The sequence below is a fragment of the Pecten maximus genome, chromosome 5, assembly GCF_902652985.1.
Source record: "Pecten maximus chromosome 5, xPecMax1.1, whole genome shotgun sequence".
NCBI classification, from domain to species: Eukaryota; Metazoa; Mollusca; class Bivalvia; order Pectinida; family Pectinidae; genus Pecten; species Pecten maximus.
The window spans coordinates 12,145,915-12,163,239 of record NC_047019.1 but is presented as its reverse complement, the minus strand read 5'-3'; the positions used below and the strand labels follow the sequence as shown (position 1 = coordinate 12,163,239).

At 37.0% G+C, this 17,325-nt stretch overlaps 1 protein-coding gene and 1 non-coding gene across 2 annotated transcripts in view; one reads left to right on the top strand and one right to left on the bottom strand.

The window, feature by feature from the left end:
* Trnan-guu lies at positions 1–74 on the bottom strand. Its single transcript has one exon. It is a non-coding gene; the product is annotated as a tRNA-Asn (tRNA).
* Positions 75–166: 92 nt separating this feature from the next.
* Positions 167–17,325, top strand: part of LOC117327166 (activating signal cointegrator 1 complex subunit 3-like) — a 268,184-nt gene continuing 251,025 nt past the window's right edge. Inside the window, 21 exon segments of the mRNA XM_033884019.1 lie at positions 167–218; positions 833–1,106; positions 1,614–2,037; positions 3,105–3,255; positions 3,436–3,553; positions 4,179–4,234; positions 4,572–4,699; positions 4,968–5,109; positions 5,791–5,916; positions 6,556–6,756; positions 7,504–7,644; positions 8,331–8,495; positions 8,836–8,992; positions 10,262–10,353; positions 10,839–10,973; positions 11,336–11,527; positions 12,066–12,290; positions 13,440–13,559; positions 15,294–15,458; positions 16,325–16,411; positions 16,901–17,077. Coding sequence (XP_033739910.1) covers positions 863–1,106; positions 1,614–2,037; positions 3,105–3,255; positions 3,436–3,553; positions 4,179–4,234; positions 4,572–4,699; positions 4,968–5,109; positions 5,791–5,916; positions 6,556–6,756; positions 7,504–7,644; positions 8,331–8,495; positions 8,836–8,992; positions 10,262–10,353; positions 10,839–10,973; positions 11,336–11,527; positions 12,066–12,290; positions 13,440–13,559; positions 15,294–15,458; positions 16,325–16,411; positions 16,901–17,077 — 3,246 coding nt within the window. The 5' untranslated portion in view covers positions 167–218; positions 833–862.

Here is a 17,325-nt window from a genome sequence, read left to right as displayed (position 1 = left end):
CGTCCCCGGGTGGGCTTGAACCACCAACCTTTCGGTTAACAGCCGAACGCGCTAACCGATTGCGCCACGGAGACGTGTTGTATGAAAGCAAGTTACACAAATCCAAGAAGCTGACTGACCTAGATTTCCAGTCTGACAGCTAACACATGCTTCCGGTAAGTACATCCGGTGACTGACGATTGTGAAAGCGAATCGAATTCACAGACGGCTACACGAAAGTAGGTCTTAAAAGACACACGAGTTGAACAAGATCCTCTGACTATTATCAAATTGCATAAGATTTTTCAAATTTTGGTCGTCAGCAGCTGACATAAGTTTCCCGGGTTTTCACGTGCATTGTTAGGTGTTTTAACCCCCCCTCCCACTAAATGCAAGTTACATTTTTGAATCCCGCCATCATTTGCCTGTCAGACTTGCCTGGATTGAGATTGTAGGTTTGGAAGGAGCGGTGCTACAACATGCTATTCAATATATAATATCTTGATTGAAAGTTACTGAACATATCTTATTCTTCTTTCTCGTATGCCTACATCTGTACGTTGTATTAAACAAGCCATACTGTACCATTATGTAGAGTAGAGAGCCATACAAAATATAATTAAATTGAGGAAAAAGGGGTCGATATTTTTATAATCTGTTCTAAATATTACTTTAAGTGTACACTTGCCTATTGTTGTTATTGAAAATCATATGTGGTAAACTGCATTAAGTAATATGCATGAAGTTATTTAGAGTTGAATTTCATTAAATACATCAAGTGCTGAGTAAATGTTATTTATTATTTTGATGTATTATTTCGGTTGTGTTATATATAGATATTTTTGTATTGCAGTCTAATATATATGGTAAACCAATACAACAAATGAGCAGCCTTCCTCGTTTAACGGGGGCCATTCGAGCCTTTTCTGGCCTAAGTGCATCCCCAGAACGTGCATCTGGCTCTCAGCAGAATGATCTGCAACAGAAGCGACACCTAGTGGCAGAGAAACAGAGTAACAGTCAGTCATGGAACACACTCTGTACTCAGATCAGGAAGGAGGTAGATGCTTCAGGGTCGGACATCAAGGCAGCACTGAGAGACTTGTCTCAGTGTGCCAGGAACATAGGTAATATATCTTGTCTATAGATGTTTTAACATGCAATAACTCAGAGTTGTTCAATCAATATTACTACAGTAAAAACCTCATTAACTCGAAGCCGTAAGGATCTTGAAAAAACTTTGAGTTGAGTCTTTGTGTTAGCCAAGTTTCAAGGTAGACATTTTGGTATCTACCTGCAGGTATATAACTTAAAAACCCCTTTACAGAAAAAAGCCCATTTGATTTCAAATAATAATTGCAAAAATAATTTCTCGATTGTTTATACTAAAAAGATATGTTTAATACGTATATTTCATGCAATACTTTTGTCTTGTTTTGAAATCAAGTAGGCGTATGATTTAAGTCGTTTCTGACATGTCATTTGTAATTAGTGAATGAAATGTTCTATTATTTGAGTTTGTTTATTTACACATCCATGCATAAGTTAATATTTTCTACTAAGATCTACTTTATTGCACACTGTTATCTTTCCAAATCCAAAGTAAAATGCCTTACAAACATTTTGTTGAGCAGTTGGACAGGAGGCTTCTCTGGAGACTGTGGAAGGGGCAGCAGCTTTCTTGTTCAGCTTGTTCAAGTGTGCCACCATCGACACAGTGAGCAGCAAAGAGGCTAACAAACTAAGGAACATCTTTGGACCATTTCCGGCTACAGCTGCATCTAAAGCCTGTTCCATTGTAAGAAAAATTGTCTCCTGGATGCCTGAAGACGCAGAATTGTTGCTAGACAACCAGATGAGAGAGGAAGCAGAGGGGGAGGCGTCTGTGAAGGAATTTGGACAGAGTATAAAATTTTCGTTACTGATGCCATCAACAGAATGTTTGTCAAGTTCTGAGTCAGATAGTGATGAAGCAGATCATCGGGACTTGGATCTGAAATACTCTGACAACAGACCAGCTCAGCAGACAATGAAAGGAAACGCATCACTGTCTACAAGGTATTCTTCACTCTGATGATATATACATTAGTGGTGTAAGGATTTACGATGTATTGGAGCACAGTGTGGTGCATCAATGCATCGTCTATCCATGATTTGTATCGCGATACTTGAAAATGTGTAGTTATCTCCCTTGACCAATGTTAGCTTACGTTTTGTTGTCAACATGGCTGACAAGGCCGTTCTAGCGGTTTATAAAGCTGTCTGTTGGAGTTCTTTCAAATCCAAATTATCTAAATTCAAGAACGCTTTGTGGGACTCTAATATTCTGGAAATACCACAAACAAACCATGATTAATGTACGATGGAATATCAGATATCTGATAGGTCATCCGCTTCTCATATATTACGAATCCTATCTCTACCCACTTTGCAATACACAGCTCTAATATACATGTATTTATATACACCTTTTTAGCAAACATTTTTCTGAGGGCTTATTGGGTCTGATAATGGGGCCTTAATTCCTAGTTGAAATTATTTCATGTTATTCCAAATTCTCAAATGGACCTTTTTCACGAACAATAGAATTTTGCCCACAAAACAATTTAATTATCCAAAATCAAATATTATTTTTAGGACTCTTAGAGTGAATACTTGAAATAGGTTTGAAAAATTCGGTGCTATAGCCAAAATAATATTGCCAACTAGAGGTGTACACTAAGGGTAAGTTTTTCATCCAAAAACTGTATCAAAAGATTATCTTATGTGGTCTAATGATTTTATTTTCTAAGAAGTATGATTTATTGCAAATTATGAACCAAAATATGTTGAGAAAATATTAGCAATGAATGTGTAACATCAATTTAGACAAAAACTGTCAATTTGTTTAGTCATATTAGACTTCTTCAAAAGCAATATACAATATACCTACTTCTGGTAATGTGCACCAAAAATATTTTTGATAGTTAGACCTCAGGCCATGAAGTCATCATAATCAGAAAGCTATATAATTGAAAGACTGTTAATATGTGTTGCTTGACTACTGCTTAAATTATTCTTTCTGTTAAATTGGAAACAAACAAAAACTTCAGATTGAATAATTATACATATCCATCTTTGATCAGTTCACAATATGATGCTGGATGGCTGCTGCGCGAGGTCTCTAAGTACTACCCGACCGGTGACTCGGCCTTGGGAATGACTACAGAGGATATTAGTTCTACTATTTTTGATGTTCTGATCTCATCCAAGACGGACCCAGAACTACAGAACGATGTAAGTTGAGTTGTATTCTCAGTACGTGAAAATATTTTAAGATAGATGTTTCATCTGTTTTGTTTATGTCAGATTTCACAAAAAATATGAAAAAATTATAATCTCTATGTTTTGATTATGTCAGATTTCACAACAAATATAAAAAAAATTATAATCTCTAATCTTTCATGTTTTCAACAGTTGTTTGAACTATTGGGATTCGATCGATTTGAGCTGATAGAAACTTTACTGCAGAACAGAGATGGGGTCATACAAAGCTCCTTGACCACTGACCCCTCAACCAGACCCAATGGTGCACGTAAGTTTTAAGACCTAACCTACGATCTCTCTGCCCACCAAACCTTATGATGAGGATAAGCAGGAAACCTCCTCACCAGAGCTTCTAATAGTGTATTCATTATACAGCTTTGAAGATAAGATTTAATTACTTGATTTGCTCACCTTTTTTGAAGTCATTGTTTTTCTTATTTTATAAAGTTCATTTTATTTACTTTAAAAATAGTAAAATGTAAATTCACATTGCTAAAACTATTCAAATTATATAATCCTATTGCCAAGTTATGTCATTGCTCCCTATTTAGAAGGAAGACTCAGAGTCTTAGATCCTGAATTATATATAAACTTAACTAGCAGATCTGGTAAAATTCGAAATTTCAGAGTTTTAAAAAAACCCAATAAGTCCATGTGAAAGTGCAGCTTGTAAATATGTAGTTGTATTATTGTGTTAAAATTTGCAGCTTGCAAATATGTAGTTTATTATTTTGTTAAAATTTACTTTTAATTATGACATAAAATTTATTTATAAAAAAAAACCAAAATATATCTACATAAAAAAGCATCAAATGTGACAGCTAGATAAAAGGAATGTTATGTGTTCATGTATAGGCTGTTCATCATCCATAAAGATGCTTTTTTTTATTCAGGGAAAAAAGGTGATGGCGGAAACAAACCTGCATATGGCTGCCAAGTAACTGTCCAGGTAAAAATTGTCTCCCTTTGTTTACTGGGAACTAGACCTAATCAGTCGATTCTGTTGACTAATTTCAATGAAATATTGATAGATTGCTGTTTATCTGCTAAATAAGCCCCTGCCAACAAATAAGCCTGCTTCATTTTCAGAATCATCAATTTTAAAACAGTTATCTAAAAATGGTTCACATATAAACCCTCCTCAAAATTATGCTATTAAACTTTTCCTTTAGGGGAAGGGGATTATTTGCAGATGATATAGTACTGTTCTTTTTCTTTTGAGATGTAACTATGTGTTAAATGATTACAAAAATCCTTTAATTAAATCAGTTTTATTTGATGTTCAGACTGAACAGGAGAAGAAACTGATGAAACAGCTGAGGAAGGATGAGAAGCGTTTTGACAAGAAGGGAGGTTGGCAGGAAGAGGAGGGAGACATGGCTGGCTTTAATCCTCAGGAGCTTCGAAGTCAAAGGTTAGGACCAACTTGTATATCTCATATTATTGGAAAGGATGTTCTGGGCTTGCTTTAAAAAAATACTGCAAAACATACTGTTTCCTGGAATGTTACTGTAAAATGTGTGACATTTTGTCATATGGTAAAATATACCTAGCATCACTTAGTGAATTGATAAAAGAATGATGTAGTTATATTATGCAAAATATCAAAAATTGTTTCAAATGGAAGGGTACTTTCCTTTATTTTGCCATAATATTGATGTTTTCATTTTTACCATAATTAGGGAGGCCGCCCTGAAGTCAGCTACAATGACCCCGCTCTTTTCTGACCGGTCCTTCCAGCCGCGGGCCAGGGAGAAGTACCCCAATGTGTATGATGCTATGGAGGAGGCTCGGCAGTCCTCAGCCTATGTGGGAGGGGTCAAGGTACGTATTGATAACTGTTGTCACCTTTGACCTTTTCTTTTTCTTGTGTAGAAAAAAAGGCATACATCCATGTAGTATTAAGTGTTTTAAATGATGTTTACATTTTTAGGATATAGCAATTGTTTGTGGCGAGAGTTCATTGACATATAGCTACCATTCTATAACACAAGTTGTTTGTTCTCCTGAATATAAAGTAATACATACTGACTTTCATCTCACCTGTCACAGAAAATTAAGTATAATAAAAATTAATAATTATAGTTTCACTAGTTTAGATATATAGTTGGAGGGTTTTAAGGAAAATGATTGAAAAAGGGTACATTGGTACCAAGGTACCTATTTATTTGTTGAGGAGAAAAAAGGTGTTCAATTGATCCAGGTTTGTGTTAAAAGGCATGTTCAACTTGTTTAAACGGTTTAGTGTAGAGAGATACACATTCCAACGCTTCTTGGTTAATTTTGGTACAGAAATTTAACTTTTGCTTGCCACATATAGCAAATTCTGCTTAAAATAAATTTAATTATTTTCAATTATGTAATGTAAAAAATCAACATACCTTGAACAATAGTGTAAAGACAATCAGCAGAATGAATACATGTATTGAATGTCAGTTTTATTTCTCTTGATCTGATGTATATTGTGAATTCTACATATATCAACTGTTTATTGTCTGAAATCAGTTGGTGCTTCCGGATTCCTTCAAACGGTCAACATACAAACTCTACGAGGAGGTCTACATCCCGCACACAGAGGCCACATCTCTCACCGTCGGAGACCAGAGAGTTCCGATTGCGGATCTTGATGAGGTCTGTAGTTGATATCTAGAGTTTATGAGGTTTACCACCTGTCAGTATTGTTCTGACCATGTATATGTGTAGAGTCAGTATGGATCCTTTTAGATTTTAACACAACCTTGATGTGTTGAAATCTAAAAGAATTCAAGCTAATATAAAGAAAATGCTGTTCTGCTTTGTTATTAAAGTTAGAATTCTGTATTTTGTATGCTTTAAACTAAGTAAATAATGAACTAAAAAAATATTATCATGTATGTTAAGATAACGGTTAAAAAAAAAGAAGCTATCCATTGAATTGTACATACATATTACATATATTATTATTAAAAACAAAATGTCTTTAATAACCAAAACCCTAACTGTTGATGGGATATTGTAAAATGCAACAGTTGATAGAACTGCATGCAAAACCAAAATACTATTAAAAACCCAAATCTTTCAATGAGATAAATTAAAAGAAACTGCTTTCAAGTTATCAGAAGAACAGTCCTGAATGTTTGGTTTGTCATTTCCGATGCAACTGATGCTGAAATATGGTCAAATATGAAGTATGAGCTCCTAAATCCATTGAATGACGATATACATAGTAAATCCATTATAGAACAATGACTAATGAGATATATTCATGATACTTTTTTTTACCCACTGTAGGTTGCACAAATAGCCTTTAGGGGCACAACAGCCCTTAATCGTATCCAGTCCTTGGTGTTTGAGGCGGCCTACAAAACCAACGAGAACCTGTTGATTTGTGCGCCAACAGGTGCTGGTAAAACAAATATCGCCATGTTGACCATTCTCCATGAAATCAAGCAGCACATCTCTCAAGGAGTTATCAAAAAGGATGAGTTCAAGGTGAGCAAACACTGGAAGTGATAGGAAAAGTGAAATTCATTCAAAATATATATTTTATTTCGACCTTCATGAAAAGATATGTAGTGACTAATACAAAGGTCCATATATGATCAGTTATTCACCAAAACCTTAGCCAGGGTTCGCGTTGAAGCCATCCCCTTAGCCAGGGTTCGCATCGAAGCCATCCCCATAGTCTTTTGAAGCATAGAAAATTGAAAGGACCCATTTTTTTCTGGAAGCTCCATTCAAATTATTCACAGGAACCCCATTTTATCTGAAAAGAACTCCATTTATGAAATGGCCAGTGCAAACCCTGTTAGCTATTGTAAACAATATATGAAATTACAATCTTTTTATCACGAAGTATGACAAAGTTAGAGAATTGTCAAGAAGCAGAGTACTTGATTATGCAAAGACATCTGTGATATCAGAATTGTAGATTGGCGTCATCAAGGCAATATTGATGTCACAATTAAAATATGAGATCATATGATTGTACCTGCAGAGAAACCGTGACTAACACATCTAGAGTCGAAAATTTTCACTTTAAATACACATGTATTATAAATATGAGTTATGTCATAAACAGAATCTTACACTCTAGACTGTCATATGGAATTTATTGATGTTTTTCGATAATTTCCTATTCCACTTCTTAAAAGTTCATTGCATTGATATTAGATTATTCAATATTTAAAGTAAATTCCATATGACATTGCCATTTATGCGTGACCCTCTATCAAACAGATAGTGTATGTAGCCCCTATGAAGGCGCTGGCTGCTGAGATGGTAAGGAACTTTGGAAATCGGCTTGACTCCCTGGGAATTACTGTTCGAGAACTCACTGGAGATATGCAGCTTACCAAGGCAGAGATACTGAAAACACAGGTAGTGTTATTGTTATTTTACAACTAGTGGTGGGCTCGTGATAGAAAATTATCAAAATTAGTCAAAAAAAGTAATAAAACCGATCATTGATGACGATTTTGAAAAGGCAACTAATCAGGAGGTTTTGAAAGTATTGGTAAATCTTTGGCTTCGCATATTTTTGTAAATGTTGCTGAATCAAGAAGTGGTTGATGTTATATTTTATCGATATATCCATTGGTTGTTTACAAGTGATTTAGGAGATTTAAACCTATAAACAACTGTTAAATGCTGTGTTTTATGTTAGATTTTATCATTTGTGTCCATAGAAAAAAATTCCAAAAAACACAGAAAAATATTATGGCAAATATTTTATAAAAAAATTATCAGAAAAAAGGATGGTCAAGGGTCAAAATTGGTGTGCGCCATCATGTCAAGCTAGAATTAATACTGATATGTATGTCACTGATAAACAATTAAGTTAATGTTTAACATAATTCACATAATGTCATGTAAAATTTTCTCAATTGATTTAATTGGATATTCCCAATACAGTGTATACCCAAGAAAACACTAAATTCTGCCTTGTTTTTTGGTAAAATATATCTTTTTGGTTTAGCAACATTAGTTGGTCATCAGAGGAAGATTCTTACCTTTAAAAAAATCTTATATAGATGTTTAAAATATCCTGATTTGTGTCCTTGTAGATGTTAGTGACGACCCCAGAGAAGTGGGACGTGGTGACAAGGAAGAGTACAGGAGATGTGGCCCTGGCTCAGCTTGTCAAACTGATCATCATTGACGAGGTGCACCTTCTCCATGACGACCGAGGAGCTGTCATAGAGAGTCTGGTAGCTAGGACAATTCGACAGGTAAACACAATGAACTATTGTCAGAAGAGTATTCAAATATACAAGCAATTGTTTTGTGAAAAGGAAAAAAATATTTATATTTTTGTGTGTAACGAAATGTAAGGAATAGAAATTTTAACATTATTTTCAGTTCTGTGTGTAGTTTTTGATAAACATCTTAATGTAATGTAAGTTTCAAGAGCAGAGTCAGAAGTGTGAACAGCAGAGTCAGAATTTTTTTTACATTCATGAAGTTTCCAATTTGTCCTTAAGAGTTTAATTTTGATATTGAAGATATTGCTCTATGAAGAAAACGGTGCCTAGAATAATTAATCTAACTTTCTTACCTCCCTTTGTACAGGTGGAGAGTTCTCAGAACATGATCCGAATCATTGGCCTGTCTGCCACATTGCCAAACTATCTAGATGTGGCTCGTTTCCTCCATGTCAATCCTTACCTCGGACTCTTCTTCTTCGATGGCCGCTTTAGACCTGTACCTCTTGGTCAGACCTTCGTAGGTGAGGAAATTCATTATATATGTGATACAAGGATGGTCTAATACGAGCCAATACCTGCCGTGTGTTCCGTTATCGTGTTCATACCAGTTGTACCAAATAGGTACGGTATCATATAATGGAATACAATTGAATATAAAGTGATTCCCCTAGATGGCAGCCATTGCTCACTTCAAACATAAACACTGATTATTTACTTTTTTTTTACAACATAACAAATGTAAAATCATTACCTAAATAGTTCGGTCAAACATAGACATAGAGAATTCATAAAATTTCATCACAAATGGAGAGTCCTGTCTCGTTTTTAACAAAAATTACTTTGGCATGACGAATGAAAAATCACAGTTCCACGATCTTGGATCCAAGTGGTACATTTGGAAAAACTCTGCTGGAGAACCTGTTTGATTCTGCTGGTACAGCAGATTGGTACTGGTACAACTGGTGCGAACCGGATAAAGGAATGTAAGGCTGGTTTTCATTTGAGGGAAATATCCCTGTTTCAGTGTCCGAGTGATATTTCAGTGGGACTGTACTATAAAAGCTATTGAGTAATCTTGTCGTGTTTGGACACTGTCTTCATATGACCTTAGCTGTTTGCAAGGATAAAGCACCCCAAAGTAATAAAATATCAAAATATTGAGGAGGCTACATATCGCTAACGGTGTACACATACACACTTCCTGTCACCAAAATACATACAGTGGCATCCCTTGTATATACTTATATGTAATTAACACCAACGAATGAAAAAACAAATAGTCGTAAAATGATCGCAAATAGTTACTTAACAAATACGGAGAATCTTAATATAAATGGAGTATGATAAGGATGCAATTAATTATTTAATATTGACTTATCATTTAGAAGATATAAAGATAAAAAGAGAAACTCGAACTTGTGGAGGGTGGTATTAGCGTAAAGATGAAACATTTGGTATGATTTAGAAATATGCAACAGCCTATTTCTGTTTTCAATCAGTCATAATAAATCTTTGTCAGAGATTTAGCACCTTCAGATTTAGTATTTAGATCTCATATATGTTGTCAAGGTGTACTACAGGTACATTTTGGATGTGGAATGAGGGAGATCTCCCTCATTGGAGGTTTCAGAGGCTAACATGTATGGTAATAGAAAAAAAATTCTCAACTTGAATATTGAGAAGAAACAAATAATTCATTCATGCTGTCTTTTTTGTACAGGAATCAAATTTTCTAGACTTGAATATTCAGTAAAACACATAATTCATTCATATATTTTTTTTTTGTATAGGAATCAAATCGACCAACAAAATGCAACAGTTACAGGACATGAACACGGTCTGTTATGAAAAAGTCTTGGAACAAGTCAAAAAAGGTTATCAGGTAGGTTACAAAGAAATGATCAGGCTATACTGTGGTCCGTAGGGCTCTGTATCAGTCATACAGCAGGCTAATGGTAGATTATTATAGTTTTTGGTATTATTGAATTCATGTCTGAAAATAAAACAGAAATGATCAGATCTTTTCTTAAAAGTATTTATGCATTATGTAAATATTAGTCGACAGTACTTAGATTTGAAAATAAAATTGGTGTATTAAGTACAAGTTGTTATTAATAGATCTGACATATAATACTAATCCTTATTCAAAAATTAGTCGACAGCACTCCAGATTTGTAAATATAATTGGTGTATTAAGTACAAGTTGTTATTAATAGATCTGAAATATAATGATAATCCTTATTTTTCAGCTCTATGTCTCTCAATTTGCTTTGAAAGGTGGTAATTTCTTTATTTTTTTTCTCATAATCCTTTGTTATGGACTTTGTAACAACATTGACCATGGAAACATTCTAATTTCCCTTATAGACAATGGTTTTTGTCCATGCCCGAAACGATACTGTCAGGACAGCCAGCGTTCTCAACGAAATGGCTAAAAATAATGGAGACAGTGGATTCTTTGTGCCAGATCGCAGTTGTCAGTACGGAGATGCCCTCAAAAGTGTAAGTATTTGACCAGATATAGAAAAATCACATGCTACCCAGCACTAGTCTCCTACAATTTATCTTCTACACAAAGTGATATAATTAAAATGATGTCAGTCATACTTGTCCCGACTCACAAGGGGGTTAATTTAGTCAAATCGAATTAGGAAATAATAGCTGTAGTTCATATCATTTTAATGTAAAATTGATAAAATCATGAAATGATTTTTACAAATATGTGTTTTAGATTGATTTCACAAGTAACATCTTATTCTCAAGTAATAGTTATGAAAAATCTACATGTTTTCTGATAAGGAGGATGGATCATAGTTATAAATATAAATAAATAATTGTAGAATCCTCACTTGCTTTATGTTCAGATAATGCGGTCACGGAACAAACAGCTGAAGGAGATGTTCCCAGATGGGTTTGGATGTCACCATGCGGGTATGCTTCGACAGGACCGTAACTTGGTGGAGCGGTACTTTGCCCAGGGCTTCATCAAGTGTCTTGTGTGTACTGCTACTCTTGCTTGGGGAGTCAACCTTCCTGCACATGCTGTCATCATCAAGGTATGTTAATAATGCAGCCTCTGGAATGAAAGATCAAAGACAAATACAATTTGACAATGCATAGCTATTGTTTTAATGATAACTCTTTGTCAAGAGATTCCAGGGATAGACAAATCACAGAACGTTATATACATGGTACATGCTATCCTTAACATTCTTGTCCTTATATACTCAAGAGGCCCAGGAAAGGAATACCAAGTTTATTCAAATGAATGACCTTCACTGTTTGAGGGTGCAGGGTTCAGATATACTAAAATCTTTAAACAACTCCTTCTCTGAAAATAACCAAGAGGCCCAGAGACCTGAAATTGAGTCTGTAGCATGCTGGGGTGAAGACCTACCAAGTTGTTCAAATGAATGACCTTGACCCACTTTCAAGGTCACTTTGGGAAAAAGTGCTTTAATCTTCAAATGATGTCTTCTCTATAACCAATGTACATATATTTGTGGACAGGGGCCTATTTGCAGATAGGCATGGTAATTGCAATAAGAGAATTATCTAAAGTTTAAGTAAAATTTGTTTTTTGTTTTGTTTTAGGGAACCCAACTTTATGACGCTAAGAAGGGGTCATTTGTGGATTTGGGTATACTGGATGTGATGCAGATTTTCGGTCGAGCTGGACGTCCCCAGTTTGACAAGTTTGGACACGGAACCATCATCACAGCCCATGACAAACTGTCTCATTACCTATCTCTGATGACTAGACAGAACCCCATAGAGAGTCAGTTCTGTGTCAGTCTCACAGACAATCTTAATGCAGAGGTGAGGAGGGTTTGTGGGGCAGGAGGGGGTGGGTCTTGTGAGGTTGTAGTGGTATTTGTTAGATGGAGTGGTGGTAGGGTTTGTCGGGTGGGGTTTGTGGGATGGAGTAGAAGTGGGGTGGGACGTGGGGGATGGGGTGAGATGGTGGTAAGGTTTGTGACATAAGGTGGGGGATGAGGTTCATGAGGTATGGTGGGGGAGGGGGGTTGTGAGATGGAAGTGGGTTTGTTGGTTGAATTGGGGTGGGGTGGGGTTTGTGAGGTGGGGATTGGGTTTTGGGGAGGAGTAGAAGCTGTGGGAGTGGGGTTTGTGGGTTGGTGGTAGGGTGGGGTGGGGTGGGGATGGGGTATGATGGTGGTAGGGTTTGTTGGTTGGTGGTAGGGTGGGGTGGTGAGGGGGTATGATGGTGGTAGGGTTTGTTGGTTGGTGGTAGGGTGGGGTGGTGAGAGGATGGTTGGTTTTGTGAGATGAGTGGAGGTTAGGCTTGTGGGGTGGAGTAGGAGTGGTGGGGTGGGGATGGGGTATGATGGTGGTAGGGTTTGTGGGATACGGTGGGGGATGAGGTTTGTGAAGTATGGTGAGGGGGGAGGGGGGGAGGGAGGGGGTTTATGAGGTGGTAGTGGGAGGATGAAGGGGTGGGGTGGGGTTTGTGAGGTGGGGTTTGTGGTGTGGGGATGGGGTTTTGGGGAGGAGTAGAAGTGGTAGGAGTGGCGTTTGTGGGTTGGTGATAGCATTTGTGAGGTAGGTGGTGGCAGTAGAGCATTGTTCTGAATCAGTTCTGTGTCATTGACAATCTTAACATAGATATGGGTATGAATGCAGGAGGAGTTTGGGGTGTTATGGGTGGATTGTCAATCAGCACAGTGTCAGTCTTGGACAACCTTCATGCAGTGGTGGGTATCAAGATTGGTACATTTGGAGGTGTCATCATAGGTTGGATGTAGAATTGTCTACATGTCTATTGGAGAATTTGATAATGCATGAAATTCAATTCTGGTCAAATGGCTCCTGACTTGGACAATATTGAAATATTAGCATCCCAGAAATTTGTCTAATATAAAGTATAAAAGGCTAATTACCATTTAATTGGAGACCAATATATACAAACATTGTCTATTTGACATGTATTTATGTCTGTGTGGTGTTCAGGTTGCTCTAGGAACAGTAACCAATGTGGAGGAGGCGGTCAAGTGGCTGAGCTATACATACCTGTACGTACGAATGAAGTGTAACCCTCTGGTATATGGCATCAACTACAACACGATCGAGGTAAGTAGTAAAGTCTGATGTCCCTGGTATGATGTCCCTGGTATGATGTCCCCCATGTGGTGTCTCTTGTATGATTTTCCTTGTATGATGTTGCTCGTATGATGTGCCTCATATAATGTCACTCGTATGATGTGCCTCGTATGATGTCGCTCGTATGATGTCCCTGGTATGATGTCCCTGGTATGATGTCCCTTGTATGATGTTCCTTATGTGGTGTCTCTTGTATGATGCCCCTCGTATGATGTCGCTCGTATGATGTCCGTGGTATGATGTCCCTTGTATGATGTCCCTTGTCTGATGCCCCTTGTATAATGTCCCTCGTCTGATGTCCCTCGTCTGATGTCTCTCGTCTGATGTCCCTTGTATGATGCCACTTGTCAGATGTCCCTTGTCTGATGTCCCTTGCCAGATGTCCATTGCCTGATGTCCCTTGTCTGATGCCCCTTGTCTGATGTCCCTCGTATGATGTCCCTTGTCTGATTTCCCTCGTCTGATGTCTCTCGTCTGATGCCCCTTGTATGATGCCACTTATCAGATGTCCCTTGTCTGATGTCTCTTGCCGGATGTCCCTTGCCTGATGTCCCTTGTCTGATGTCCCTTGTCTGATGCCCCTTGTCTGATGTCCCTGGTATGGTGTCCCTTGTATGATTTCCCTGGTATGATGTCCCTTGTCTGATGTCCCTTGTATGATGTCCCTTGTATGATGCCCCTTGTCTGATGCCCCTTGTCTGATGTCCCTTGTATGATGCCCCTTGTCTGATGCCCCTTGTATGATGCCCCTTGTCTGATGTCCGTGGTATGATGTCCCTTGTATGATGTCCCTTGTCTGATGTCCCTTGTCTGATGTCCCTCGTCTGATGTCCCTCGTGTGGTGTCTCTTGTATGATTTCCCTGGTATGATGTCCCTTGTATGATGCCCCTTGTCTGATGTCCCTTGTATGATGTCCCTCGTCTGATGTCCCTTGTATGATGCCCTTGTCTGATGTCCCTTGTATGATGTCCCTGGTATGATGTCCCTCATCTGATGTCCCTCGTCTGATGTCCCTTGTCTGATGCCCCTTGTCTGATGTCCCTCGTCTGATGTTCCTGGTATGATGCCCCTTGTCTGATGTCCCTTGTCTGATGTCCCTCGTCTGATGTCCCTCGTCTGATGTCCCTCGCCTGATGTCCCTCATATGATGTCCCTTGTATGATGTCCCTCATATGATGTCCCTTGTATGATGTCCCTCATATATATGTATATATATAGAATAAAGTTGAAATGTCCATGTGACGGTAAATAATAATAAAATAAAAAGCCAAACACAGATCTGCTGTCTCCCTAGTACTTTCGCGGCTACATTCTGCCGCTCTTCATGGGATTTTATATATATATATATATATATATCAGTAATTGTCATACAGATAATTTGTTAAACTTTGTTTTGAGTATTTCAAACCTTGTATGAAGATAATGATAATGAACAAATCTGTTTTAATAACATGCAGGTCCAATTATGTATTAAATTGAAGTGACTATGTTGTTACTGGGATGTTTGATAGGAAATCACCATCATATTTGGACTGGTGCAGATATCACATTATATATAACAATCTTTTCATCATTGTGAAAATTAACAGTTCTTGTTTTATTGCTTAGCTTGGAGCTGATTTTCAAAGCAAGGCAATTCTGCAGACATCTTAATTAACAGTGAACTTTTTATCAGTAAAACATTGTGTCCTTTTTGTTACCAGACTGACCCCATGTTGGAGAAACATCGTCGTGACCTCATTACAGATGCGGGTAGAAAACTAGACAAAGCTCGCATGATCAGATTTGATGAGAGAACCAGCTATTTTTCCTCTACAGACCTGGGTAGAATAGCCAGCCACTTCTACATCAAGTATGACACCGTGGAGGTAGGTATCAGTGTTAGCATGGTGTGACGAATCATCAAAAACACATATATCCATTCTGTATCAGGTTACTCTTGTTGTGTTTTTTGAAATCTTTTATCATTTTCTGTTACCCTAGCAACTAATAAAATAGTAAATCAGTTGCTTCTAAGCATTCCTTGGGCTACAACTGCCGTTAAGTTTAGTGTTCCCATTAAAGGGGTCACGATAGCTCTGTCGTTTTGATAAAGATCTGAGGTGCGTGGTTTGGTACCCATGTTAGTTTGTGTTTCTTGGGAAACTTTGAAATGGACCAGTCTGTACTGTCATGGTTGTGTTCGTTGGGTAGGACATTTTACCCCCATTGCATGACCATGGTAAAGTGACCCCCTCCCCTCTTAAATGACTCGCATTAAAATCACTTATCCCAGACCAATTTTGTTAATGTTAAAATGTATAGAATAATGAATTGATATATACTGATAAAAGTTTAGTGAAAATAAGTCACTTAACATTACCAAAAAAATTGATAAAATGGTGGATTGATGGGTCCTTTGCCAGCCGCCCGGATTTCCGGTGGTATGCAGGGGATTGAGTAGGTAGAGAAAGCTAATTCAGGAAATTTTTAGTACTTCAAGAAAAATATTTGATAGTATTGTTGTTCTGAGAAAACCGGACTTAGTACGCGAAACTGGTAGACCTAATACTTTATAAATACTAAAGGAACCCACCTTCGGCCTGTTGAGATTGTCTTTTCCTGATATTGAAATATAATAATAACAAGATTTTTTTTGTTGACTTCAGACTTGGAATACATTTAATGTTTAAGATAATTATGCCTGAAATACATTTGATGTTTGAAATATTTCCACATTTTCTTTGTTCCGTAGGTAATCAATGAAAATCTGAAATCACTGATGACAGAGGCTGATGTGTTTGCTATGGTGTCTAAGTCCCAGGAGTTTGACCAGATCAAGGTTAGTTTGTAGACAACTAGGATCTACTGAAACTTATACCTGTAATCTGTAGAAAATTATACCAGTAGCCTCCTGAAATTTATACTTGTATACTCATAATCTACTGAAATTTATACAAGTGAACTACTAGAATTTATACTGAATACCAATGCCCTGCTGAAATTTATACTTATGATCTACTGAAATTTATACCTGTGATCTACTGAAATTTATAACAATGTTCTACTGAAGTTTATACCTGTAAATACATACCTGTAAATTTACACCTGTGATGTACTGAAATTTATACTTATGATGTACTGGAATTTATACTTATGATCTACTAAAATTTATACCTGTGATCTGAAATTTATACCTGTAAATTTAAACCTGTGATCTACTGAAATTTATACCTGTGATCTACTAAATTTATTCTTATGATATACTGAAATATTTATACCTGTATGAAATAGAATGTTATATACATATGTAGATGTTTGTCCCTGACAGGTACGAGAAGATGAGATGAATGAGCTGGACAACCTGTTGAGTGACACATGTGTGATGCAGGTACAGGGAGGTGTGGAGAACACTCACGGCAAGGTCAACATTCTCATGCAGGTGTATGTGTCACGCATGAATATCGAAAGTTTCTCGCTCATCTCAGACCAGGCCTACGTAGCTCAGGTAATTACTGGATCAAACATGGATGTCCATACCATCACACTGACACTCCTGTCGGATAGAAGGTTGTAAGTTAAAAAAAAAGAAATTGTTTCCTTTCACTTAACGTAGCAGTGTACAGTAAAAATGCCCAATTCTGAAAAAATATGGCACATGTTTTAGATATGTAAACATTGCCAGTTAATCCTACAAATAACCTCTAATAAAGTATATATATATGTAATCTGTACAACATTTGCATTTTTAATACA